This window comes from Haliotis rufescens, unplaced genomic scaffold (assembly GCF_023055435.1).
Source record: "Haliotis rufescens isolate VD_foot unplaced genomic scaffold, xgHalRufe1.0.p SCAF_11, whole genome shotgun sequence".
Classification (NCBI taxonomy): Eukaryota; Metazoa; Mollusca; class Gastropoda; order Lepetellida; family Haliotidae; genus Haliotis; species Haliotis rufescens.
The window spans coordinates 20,115,759-20,128,803 of NW_025963791.1; the positions used below are offsets into that span (position 1 = coordinate 20,115,759).

A 13,045-nucleotide genomic window follows, 5' to 3' on the forward strand; every position below is an offset into this window, starting at 1 on the left:
ATAAAAGCTAAAGTTGTTTTTGCCAGATGGTAGTAACGTAGGTTCTTGTTCTAGCCTTGCTCCAATTTTAAGGCCGTACTGAAATATACGTCCATAAATAGTAATTATATCCGTATAATGTGTAAGTCTAGATAAAAGGCTTTTAAAGAGCCAACATGTTCTTATCATTTTTATGATCCAGGAATTACGACATAAACTAATAATCATATCCTTGGAGACTTGTGCAAGGCTAGTTCTTGTTCACTCATCTTCATTTCAAAGCAGTGTTTGGTGAACGAGTGTTCATCATTATCTTGATGTACTGTCACAGATGTATCTGCAAACATTTGTAGTTCCCTTGGGTCCTGTAACATATCGCCCCTGGTCATATCCAGCCAGGTGTTGCCATGTATTTTTTATAGATACTATTTATTTTTTTTAATTTGTCACACTACTGAATCAACTCATTGGAAATATTTAACTGAAGACCACGAAAATTGTTGGGTTTTTTCCTTGGCTGTTTGGTCAAAAAAAATTCTTAATGATAATCCTTATTACAATATAATTAAAATGACATCAGTTCTATGGTGAAGTATGCTTTTATACTGTCGTGCAATATTGTGTTTGTTTGTTCTTTAACGCCGCACTCACCAATATTCCAGCTATATGACGGCGGTCTGTAAATGATCGAGTCTGGACCGGACAATCCAGTGATTGACAACATGAACATCGATCCACGCAATTGGGATACGATGACATGCATCAACCAAGTCAGCAAGCCTGACCACCCGATCCCGTTAGTCGCATCCTACGACAGGCATGGCAGCTTTTATAAGGCAAGTGTGGGTTGCTGGAGACCTATTTGTACCCGGATCTTCACGGATTGTGCAATCTTGTGAAGGATATAGTACCTACGTTAAAGCATTAAGGTTTCGTAGTGTTTGGCTTTCCATCATGACTATTCCGAACATTACATAGTAATAAGGCGCTTTACTCCCTGGGGTAAATTTTGTGGGTGTATACATTTTCATTTGAAGTATTTAAAACAAAACCAAAAAAACATTTAAACTATTTTAGCACAATTCCATTTAAGCCAGTTCATATTTTAGAAAAATTTTTTACCTTCATAGATTGTTCGTTTTTTCTGTGAATAACACAGTGTACAAGAAGCAATAAACGTTAAGTGATAGTCTCAGTGCCACGCCCCTGACATGACCTCAGCGAGACACATCCAGCCTCACAAATCGCAGACTGTTCCGTTATGGTTCAATGTCCTTTCAGGTTCACCATAACATTTAAAAAACGCATTTTAAATTTAGAGACTTTTGAAAATGTTAAATAACGCTAAAAACGACGCTGAGACACACTTCATATTGCAATGCAAGGTCAGCTGTTGCCCATCACGCTCTGTGATGGTTGTCTGGAATAATAGCTAGAGCCGATTTAAATTGGAATTTGTTGGTCATTCATAATGTCGTCAGATAGGCATCGGTGTATTGTTGGGCGATACCCAAGCTTTCACTCACCTACACATCTTTCACGTCACGTTTTAATGTCTTCAACGTGACGTTTTTTTGTCCGAGAAATAATAAACAACAAAAAAGCCTACTCGTGTTATCCCACTCATATATATATATATATATATATATATATATATATATATATATATATAGTAGGTGGAGGATTAACAGTATATATATTCTGTACCATGTTCTTCCTTCAGTCTTGCTTCACAGTGGTATTATAAGGATATATACCGAAACGTCGCCTTTACAGTAATTAAAGAAGTTGTTATCCATAAATTGTGTCTCCTTAAACTAAAAAGAAAGCGTTTCCGAATTTGATGACAAAGTTTCCTAGTTCTGTAGTTTCACCTGACTTAATGAAACATGACGCGTGTTTTGTCCACATATTGTAATCAGTATAATCTGTGTATTTAACTGTGTGTAGGACGTCACAAAGGTGGGGTTGTTGGGAGCAGATGTACAGAGGCTAGGGTGATGGATGATAACATCTACAGTTGACAGATTTCCCCATGTGTTGAAACAACGTGCTGTGTGTACATTTACAGGTGTAGACAGTCCCGACTCTGTCACATGTGATAGCTCTGGCGACCTGCCACCTCAACAGTCGCCACCCGCCATATGCTCTCGTCGCTTATTGCAGGTGTTAATAGCAGTAGGCCGGTGATATACGCTAGGCCACGGTGATGAATGCCATGTCTACCTGATGGCTGCTATATACAAGTTATGTATGGCCTGACGTGGATGATCTATCTCACGACTCATGTATACCACTCTCGTCGCGTGATGAATGTCTTTGTCTACAGGTCGTACACAGCGTTACGAGACTGGCTACGACAGCCAGGCGTCAACTTGTCACCGCAATCTCCTAAGAAATGTCAATCACACACCTATCCATATAGACTGAACAGCCTGCCAAACTCGCGACAGTGGGAAATAGACAACTTCAAACTGTTGACTCGAAAACATATTCTCTGTCTCATGTTACCCACTACAAGCCCCATCCCTAACTGGTACAGTACTGTTTCTGCTAAGAGGTCCGTCCCCAGTTGTCACGAAGCTTGTAGCCCACGTTGCCGTACTTTTTGTAGATCAGCTGAGAGGTGACAATCGACAGTCTAGCGTTATAGCGTGCTTGTCAAGCTAGTAGGTTGCTATCGGGCCCACGAGGAGGTGAAATATGTGTGTGTTTGAGTCGAATATGACCCCAGGTCGACATCCTCCTCCTCAACGAAGTCTAAAGGCTGTCACTTGCTTTCACCACTATCCCTTTGATCTTTCGCGCCCCTGTGGAAATCAAATGAGTCAAAATTTGAGTAACGACGCCACTGCTATTTTGTTATTGTGTCAAATTCTTACTTTATTTGTTTATGTCTGTCGGGCCTGGGCCTTCTATTTGGCAGTTGGTGGCGATGGTGCGTCCCTTGAGAGAAAGACGCGATGTAATTGTATTGGCCATGTCCATTGCGTTCTCGTGAAGCTGTCAACTAACCAGTTCACACTCACCGAAGGCGCCCCTGTCAAATGAAACTAGAAAAAAGCTTCGGAAGTTTGCACGAGTTTGTTAGATCCTGTGACTAAATGGGGAAAGGTTGCGGGGGTTTTGTAGTGCCCAGAGAGTGCTTTTGGGGAAATTTAACGGCTCTGAGTAAACTTTGAACGCAGAGCGTCATGATAATTATCAGGGTGAAGAGAGAAGACGCTGCTTTCAGTGGTGTGAATTTCATGTAAACACCGCGACCGCACACACTCACTGAAGCCTCGCAGCCTTCCTCGCTGTAGTCAGATTACGCTGTCAATCATCCTGCTGTCAAATTGAGTTTGATTGACACATACCGCAGTTCCTTTGATCTCTTTCAGCGGCTGCAATGTGTCAGCGCGATGAAAGCATGTGGACGAGAAAGGCGGGGCGATAAATACGGGCCATATTTGCTGTACCGGTAGCGCGAAGCGCTAATGCACAGTACTCATGCCTAAGATTTACCTGGTATTAAATACACGCCTTTAACGAAGGTGTAAAAACCCGACTGGCGCGTCGCGGGAACACGTTTGATAAAAACCAGTTAACTCTAACCAGCGAAAGACCACAGTATTAATGTATGCTTTTAACTCCAACATGTTTTAAATCGTGCGATAATTGAAGGACAATCCCCACCAGCCTTCGGTCGTTTCTGTGACGCGTTAGTCACCGCGCCAATAACGACTGTAAACTAGACATGAAGGTGTGGGGGGTTCATATTCCGCTAGGGAGCATTAGGAAGGTATTGTACGGTTCCCTATCGCCCGGGGGTGGGGGCACCTACACACCTCACTCACCACGGGAGACCGAAGTGGGGTGGTCTCGGGTCTTTGTGGGAACCTCTTGACGAAGTGTTCAAATCTTGTCGTCGGGCTGCCCCGAGGCAGATAAACACTCGTAAGAGTGCGAGAGAAAAGGGCCTGTGATCAAAAGTGTGCTATTTATTAAAAGGAAATTGACGTCCCTTGAGCGGTATGTAAATTGGAACAACCTTGCGTTAGTTTGTTTAATTTGGTAATTACCTGTCGGTGGGTGAGTGACAGTAGAGCGAAAGGTATTTGAATGACGGGCCTGAGTGCAGCGACACCTGGGTCAATAAGCAGTAAACTGCAAGGTGATTAGTTAGTCAACACAAACACACACATCTACATACTAACTATACTTCAAACAATTATATATACCAATACTTCACTTGTAGCCGACACTTTGTGAAAATAGATAAACAAATAAATACATAGGTTAACAAGATAAGAATGCAATCTCAGTTTTATTAGGCCTCTTGTTTACAATTTAACATTTTATAGATAATTAAATTCCAGTTTATTCCAAGATCCGTAATCGACATTGATTTTCTCCTTATCAATATTATTATTGGGTATTATAATGTCTACGACCTGCTCGGCGGTTTTATACTATTACTAAACTTACTTTCATAAATATATATCTACAAAATATGAAAATATAATCCAAAACAAGCCGAGAACAATGCTTAATTTCAAGAGCTGGGGCAATCAAGACCAAATCATTCTAGATTTTAGATTTTTCTTTTCATATATTCTCTTGGGTCTGGGAAACAGATAATGCTATTGCGTGTATGTATATACATTCTTATCAAAGACATAAATGATTCAATTATGAGTAATATCAAAGTTACAGCAGTGTAATCAATCTTACCCCTTAAGTACAATATTTACCTTTACCAACAAACTGCACGTTCCGAGTTCTCGGTACATGTAACTATTCTAAGGCAAGTAAAGCGCAGGGAAACTCGTAGATAATTTATGATAAATTATTCCTTATTTAAGTATTTTCTTTATTTAGTTATTCCCAAAGCTTTGTTTGTTTCTTTCTTTCTTTATGATGTATTGAAGCGCATGCCGCAAGATCGCTGTTGGGAGAACTTCAACAACTCTTGAATCACCTCACTTCGCACTAAGAATGTCATGCCAACAATCAGTTGTAAACTGAGACACCTCTTCCTGGAAAATTTCCATAGTAAGTTAAATTTTTAATTTCAAACGAAATATGATATTGTGTGAAATTATTCTGCGTGTAATAATTGTAATACTTCAAGTTGCAGAGATTCCACCCGTATTGAGTGGCAGCTCGACACCGGGTAGCATCGACGTATCCGGACACGCTACACCCCGGGTGTATTCCAAATGAGACGTGAGGGAGTTCAGGATGCCTCCTCTGTTGCACAGCGTTCTTTGTGCTGATCGATCAGATCTTGACGTTACCTCTTTGTAGCCCCATCCCCCTGTCAGGCTGTCCCAAGACGTGTTCAGGAGTGCCATATACATTGGCGGAATACGGCCCGGGAAACCAGATCTCTCTCTACATAATCTATCTTCTACCCTGCTCATTAATAAATTAAATGTGACAGTTTTCCTGTTATGCTAAAGGGTGATTTTCCCGAGATGAGACAAGCTGTCAAATTGGATGAGTGCCCGTGTTTCTCCTCTGTCCCCCCGGGCAGCTCATTCAGTCAAACCTGTCCCTGGTTGGCGGGAGGGGGCGGGTGTCTGACAGCTACCTGTCCACGTGATTGATGGTCCCACATTCTACCCATGTAACCAGCGACCTCACCAACAACATATCTCGATCTCTGAAAAAAAAACAAGCTACCTCATATGGCCCCACTCGTCTCCACAACAGAGAGGCGACCCTCTCGCGATCAGAGGCCCACCCTTGCGGCGTTCGTTAAACAGGCGAAGTTACCTGAGGAGAGAAGCTGTCGCCAGGAGGCCCTGTGTGGGTTCTGTAGTGGCTCCAGCATCGCCGTTGTCAGGTGTTTCTAAGTGACCTCGGACCCTTGTCGCTAGTCCGGTGGGGCATTCTCAGAAAACAAACCTTGAACCTCTCAGGTGTTCCCCGACGCTGTCCCTCCCCCCTCCCTCCCCAGGGTGTGCTGCTGCCCCCTCCCCAGGTGTGCTTCGTTCCCAGGGGTCTCATTATGTTAGAGTGTTACGCAGTACTTAAGACCCGATCACCGATAAGTACGCAACAAATTTCTATTTAGCGTCATTTTGATCGTAGAATGTTTTGAATGCGAGGTATCCCTGTTCACGGTCCGCCGTATGATTAGGTTACAGTTCATGTTTGGCTTGGACGATAAGTATCTCACGAGATCGCTTTGAAGTCGCCGCCTAATTGTCAGATCTGTCACCGGTGAGATGTCGACTCTTTCACCGCTCGGGTCTCAATCTGTTTTCAAACACCCCTACTTGTACCAGATTGATTGATAAGCTCTTCAATACCTCAGCGCGGCTTTTGATGTGCCTGCCCAACTCTTAGGACGCCATTAGGATCGTGGGGCATTCCTTTCTTTCCTCGAAGACTAAGAATTCCCTCCCTCTCCTCCACCGAAGCAGTAACGCCGCCGCATCCCTGCCTTGCTCGCTGTTCCTCTCGCATCCAAAGGCCCGCTTTACCCATAACGCATAGTAAATAAGCCGGGCCGAACCGCTACCACAACCCTTTAGTCGCTTTTCATCTTTTATTTGGCTCTTTACAAAGTATACATTAACAGCGCGCGGTGACATAAATCAAGCTTGATTGACGGACAGGCCATCAAAATGATTGATTGTTGGGGCATGAGGTGACGTCTGGCTAGCTGCCAAGTAATTATGAAGGCGCTCGTTGATTGGCTGAACGCTCACGCCGAGCTATTCATCACTCGAAGCATTTATCAAACCCGACGTCATGTCGACCCGCTCGTCCAATCACAGCATGGGATCAGCCCTTATTTACGATTTCATTGGCAGGCGGCAAAGCCGTTTCATCTTGAAGTAATTCACAAGTGTTGTCTGCTCGTGTTCAGTGTGTTGTCTTGTTGGGCGGCATGTTTCAATAAAACTTGTGCGGTTCGGTTAACGGGGTTCAGAGTCTGATTGACATTCGGCGAGCGGAGACGGCCCAAGCCACAGTTGAATGTTGCAGGATAACGGAGTATAACGTCCACGAGATCAGGAGGTGTGTGTGCGCGCCTAGATACTACAGCCAGTGATTACTTGTGTCGAGTACAGTGTTGTGCTACAAATGTACTCGTAGTGTGTTGATGGGATTTTACTAAACGTTTTGGATTATTTTGATACGACATCATGTTGACGTCAAGCGCATCGCAATACCTTCATCCGGACTATCTTCAGCCTCTCCCAACAACTGTAAGTATTTGATGCTTGTAGTATACAGTATAATATCACGGGTTTAATGTTGATGTACGAAAACATCACATACAACAAATTCAGCTATTTTCCCATTCTCGGGGTCTCGTGTTTTCGGAGTGATGAAGAAAAAATAATATAACGATCATATTTATGCGATATATTCATACTCAATCAAGTCAGTCACATCTCTAATGCTGTATTATGCTATCAAATTAAACCAAAAACGCCTTTTAACGTGTTAAATCGTTAAAAACTGCACAAAAGAACAGCGATGAGTCGCACCCTCGAGTAGCACTGCCCCTTTAAGTGACTCCACTGCTGGAACCGAGATCGGCGTTGTACGCTTACAGCATTGAGTAGTGATAGCCTTCTGTAGTGTAGAGCTGTTGCCCTACTGGAATACGGGTCGATAGAGGAAGCGTCCCTCGCTCACCCTCAATGAGCCTTCCTCAGACTTAGACACAAACAAATATGCTGAACAAATTAGATATTTTCCTTACATTTTTGATTGAGATTATATATCAATAAAGCGATTTTAGCTTTTTTTCCGGTTGTCTTAAAATCACGTGGGCGACCTGCTTCGTGTTTTCAACGACCTAAAGACAAATCGCGTTGCTCTTGCGTTACATCATTTTGAGATACAGACTGAAAAAATATCGGGTGCATAATAACACCATTCCAAGCGTTTTTCAGAGTGCAGCTTATCTTTCAAATATGTGTTTGGTAGTTAGGCTTTATCAAGTATATATTTAAGTAATTAAGCACAACAACGTTATCTCGTAAGGATATAAGAAGCCTCAATTCAATTCAGTAAAAGGAATTTTATGAATTTTTATATCCCCGCAAGGTATTACCTCCAGTTGTCTAGAGATTTTGAAAACGCATCATTCGGATCTGATAACAGTTTCCTGTTTCCTTATATTTCGGCTTATTTATATTTAATGTCACAACGGAAATTATTCCTTTCTTTCAAATAGAAAATTTTCTTTTTGTTCATTAGTCTACAGATAAATCAACTCTAAACCAATTTCAGAATACCGAGGTGTCAGGTTAGAGCTTAACAGGACAAGGAAGTATGCACAAATAAGGCAATCAAAACATAAATAGAACTGATTTAACAAGAAACGTGTCTTTAATTAAGCAAATTGTTAAAAGAGCTATACTAGATGATTTTGTTTAAAAAATCGCCGTCGAATAAAAAATAATGTGCTTATTATGCATTAAAAGTATCTTTTTTTAATTCACGAAGGGAAAAGCAGTCCTGCTCACAATTCCATGTAAACAGAATGACGAGCATGTCGGTTTCATTAGTGGGGCGAGATGAGGCCTAGTAGTAATGATTAGTGGATGGTGTTGTGTGTCACACCGGCATCAGTAGCGGCCGTAGACAGGGAATCAATCAGCCCGCAACAACATTGATCACCTCCCGGCTTCGTCATTGTCTACAACATCGACTATACCGACATTAACAATTCTTGCATTGTTTTGTCATTTGCTTCCTGACGTTTCTCGTGTAATAAAGTGCGGGTTATTTTGTCAGCATTATTGATGTCAATAACGTTGATTGACAAGTCACTACATACATCTAAACAACGCCTGTAATTTACACGTGTAAACTGCTATTCTAGAATGCGTGTGTATATTAACGAGGACATTTGATTGACAGGGTGTTGCCAGCACTGTCATCAATGCAATATTACCAATAACAAACAGAAAATTAATGAATGTAACATTTGTGACGATAATTGTGTGATGTTCAGCAAAGGACCTTGTGCCATGGCTTTGATATTTTTTCAATTTCAATGTCAATCTTGCAGGTTTATTTTTTTAAATTATTATTTAAATGAAATATATTCCAAACAGTAGTTACTACAACATATATTGCCAATAATTGCAACTAAAGTGTTATGATTATTTTTTATTCTGCGAGCTGCTAAATTATTTTACTTCTGAGTGTTAACATATCGTGTTTATTTTTATGATGAAAAACCTTTGAGAATTCTTCTCGCTTTTGCAATAAATTGTAGTTTTATCTGGCAAAAAATATGAACACAAACAAATGAATGGATTGTTAAAACGTCTTTCTTTGTATATTGCAGCTGGATGCCAAGAAAAGTCCACTAGCACTGTTGGCCCAAACATGCTCGAGTATTGGAAAAGATACCACCCCGTCCAAGCCTATCATCCCTCCTCTGGAGAAGAAGGAAACTGACAAGTCCCTGGATAAGTCCGACAGCAAGAGACCCTCTTCCTCTGATAAGAGGGAGGACTCGGGTCGGGATTCCAAACCAGGCTTCAGGACCGTGCCTCCTAAAGAAATTCCACCCCTTGTGCCAATTTCCAGTGGATGTGAAAAGAACAATTCTGGTAATTCTGAGAGCGGCAAATTCACCTCTGAGAACACTTCAGTGAGCAATGCCATCACAAGACCTGTGTCGTCAACAGGCTCCAACTCCAGTGGACATGGTTCCGCAAGAGGCAGTGAGAAGGGGGACCACCACGAACACCACTCCCCACACTCCTCGTCTCCTCACCATATCAAGTCCAGCAGTGCTCATACTACCCCCATCCTCCCCACCCCAACCAGCCTGGGAAGCATGAAAGGTGTTGTGAGCCACCCGTCTCTCCTGGGGGGCCTACCCACAGCACCCCACCTAGCTTATTCAGCTCTACCACTCATCGGCCACCACGGTCTTCCCGTAGAGGTCACCACCACCAACCCAGCCTACCACACATCTTCTCTGGTTGCCCACGCCAGCCTCTCAGCTGCTGCAGCTGCTGCCCAGAGCTCGGCCCTCAAGGCGAGTGCTGCTGCCACCTCGGCCCTATCCCCCTATGTTGCGTATGCAAGAGTAAGGACACCATCAGGAGCTACCACCCTAGTGCCCGTGTGTAGAGATCCTTACTGTACAAACTGTCAGCTGACTCTCCAGAACTCTCACCTCTCCTCTACGTGTACAGCTCCAGGGTGTTCACAATGTGCTCATGAGAAATCTCTTACCAGCCTCACCAGCGGGTTGGGCCTCCCCGGGGCCTCCCTGCCCATGCTGTCCTCTCTGTCGTCGGCTGGGTCCCTGGTCAGCAGCTCGTCAGGTCTCTCCTCCTTCCATTCTCTGTACCACCCTAGTGCTCTGACCACACAAGGACTTCCATACATCTGCAACTGGGTTGCTGGCAGTGAATACTGCGGTAAACGGTTCACAACCTCAGAGGAATTATTACAACACTTGAGAACACATACCTCCACCATGGACGCTTCAAGCCTAGCAGCAAGTTATGGCCTAGGGCTGCCGTCGCCCCTATCATGCCATGGACACTACCCAACTCCAGCACCCCTAAGTCCGAATTCCCTCAGAAGGGCCTATCCTACAAGCCTGAGCCCAGTGTCCACCCTACTTGGGGCCAACAGATACCACCCCTACAAGTCCCCCCTAGGAAGTGTTCCCCAAGCTCCATCCCAGGCGTTCCCCACCTTCTCCCCCTACTACTCCCCCTACGCTCTCTATGGTCAGAGGTTGGGGGCTGCTGCTGTCCCATGACTAGACGGGGCGGGGTATCTGGCCCCACCAAAGTAGACTGTCCCACCTACTAACTGCCACAGCCCCCACACAGGTGGGAAGGTGTGATACTATCTCCTACAAGCAACGACGTGTGATTAAAAATGTGCACTGAGGATTTAGAGAGTGAGTGACTAGTTGTGACCTTGCACTGTGCGTGTGACTGAGTGAGTGAGTGACGGGACCATCGTCACTGTTGTCACGGCGACTTCATCACGGCTGAGACCCCAATAGCGACCTCTGCTCAATGTGTGATGTGGTGTGGCGCCCCAGTAGGAACCAGGAACAATGTTCTCGCTGATCTCCACGCTCCTCCTACAATCCCCTGTGTGAGGACTACATGCATCTAATGTTGATCATCCATGTGGAACCTACTTATTTATGGACAATTGAGAGCAACATGAGTGCTACCGTTTAAGACCAAACTATTAATTATTAAATCATTTCATCTTTTTTCTTGTCTACGATTATTTTCAATTCTCTACTGTGTGACTCTAGCACCCCTCCCCACCCCCTCAGCACCCCACCCCCTCTATCCGTATGATGTAGACCTCTCTGTTGACAGGATGGGTGCTGATATAAGATTATGCTATGTATATATAAGAAGAAAGATTTGTATATGTCAGAAAGGTGTTGTTTATTATTAAATTTTATATGCATCGGATGCATTCACTTTATTTCCTTGTTTGTCTTTCATTCGTGACGTCATCTCCAAGAACTGAAGGCGTTTGATATCGCCCAAGCATGTCTCCGTCTGTGTTCTCAGTAGCCTCTGACAGAGGGTAATACGTACTTATCGCCTAGTGGCAAGTCGATAGTTAGTTCTACATTGTTCAAGTTTTGTAAGGAACAACCGACAAGCAATTAGGTTTATGAAACGTGTTGTTTGAATGATCTAACAACGTGTTTTTTTTGGCGTGAACAGTATTGCATGGTCCATTTAAGATTTATTGGAAATTTGACGGCCAAATTCGCTTAAAGTTAATCATTGATTTAATAATTTAAAAATCCCATTGTCATTTTATTAACAAAACTGAATGCCGAGAAACTTCCTTGGAGCGGTATCTGCTTTGCAGGAACACACACACTACTTGAAGGATGTGCGAAGGATGTCTTTATTTAAGTCGGAGCTGGTACCTCGCACGTACAGACCTTCTGATTAGTCAACAAACACACACACACACACACACACACACACACACACAAACACAAACATACACACCTATATCAATCTCACTTTTGTACCCCTGGCGGGCGTTCATATATCGCGTTCTAGTTGTAGGGAGATTTTGTGTTCAATGTATTGGTCGGAGAAGCAGACAATAAAGTTTAGAGATGAACCCGATATTTTGTTCAATAACTGAGAAACATTAGAATCGTACAGACCTAGTCGGATCTCTCCTGGAATTATTACACTGTATTTGCTTACCAGTATCACATCCAGTTTATTATAAATTTTACACGGGTCGTTTTACACGGATATTAGATTAGTGACATTTATATGGGATGTTATACCTATATACTCGTATATTAGATTATTGTACACGGATATGGCCTTATACTATATATAACACCACGTACAATATCTGAACACATGTATTTGAGTTGTTATAAACTGGCGGGCGAAAGAAAGTATACACCTATGTTTGATTGTGGCTAAAATTGCAACAAACAAGAAATGGCGATGTATTTAATACGGGTATCATGGTTGTGTTTTAGACGTTCAGTTTGCAGCGTTTCGTCGACTGTTTTCAGACAAGTAGCGGTTTGATAACGTTTGTAATTGTTTGGTGAAATCCATTTTTCAAGCGTATACTTTCTTTTGCCCGGCAGTATATACATGTATAATCATGTATTAGATTATTGTACACGGGTATAGGTTATTCTACTCGTAAACACCATGTACATATTTCTGTACATGCAATTAATATTGTGTATGTTTATTGGGGTTTATTGTGGAATCTTTTATTACAAAATGCATTTCTCGCCCTAAAATAAAGACAAATAATTTCCCCTGATGCTTATTTATAATGTGAATTAGAGCTGGCTGCATCTGCTTTTGTGTAAATCAAGATTGGCTTTATTTTCATTAATTACATATATTCCAGTCATGGCGTAGGACTATACGCATTTGAGAGTTAAGGCCTTATCGGTACTAGAGACCATACTCTACTGTGAAAGATGGGGATGATAGTACCCCCTACACTCTACAAGGCTTGTTATACACGGAAACACGAAGGATAAACCATTCAAAATGATAACTGCCAAAAAATCGATTATTTTTATGTCATCGTATAC

The 13,045-nt window shown here is 42.7% G+C and overlaps 1 protein-coding gene across 1 annotated transcript; it reads left to right on the plus strand.

The window, feature by feature from the left end:
• The first annotated feature begins 6,810 nt into the window (after positions 1-6,810).
• LOC124137247 (zinc finger protein Noc-like) lies at positions 6,811-11,424 on the plus strand. Its single transcript, XM_046503472.2, has 2 exons — positions 6,811-7,187; positions 9,290-11,424. The coding sequence occupies exons 1-2, from the start codon at positions 7,125-7,127 to the stop codon at positions 10,727-10,729; spliced, it is 1,503 nt and encodes a 500-aa protein (XP_046359428.1). The 5' UTR covers positions 6,811-7,124; the 3' UTR covers positions 10,730-11,424.
• The last annotated feature ends 1,621 nt before the right edge of the window (positions 11,425-13,045 follow it).

Bases quoted from the DNA above. Each gene is read 5' to 3' on its own strand.
- LOC124137247 (XM_046503472.2), top strand. From the start codon at position 7,125: ATGTTGACGTCAAGCGCATCGCAATACCTTCATCCGGACTATCTTCAG. The intron at 7,188-9,289 runs GTAAGTATTTGA...TGTATATTGCAG, and splicing joins TTCAGCCTCTCCCAACAACT to CTGGATGCCAAGAAAAGTCC.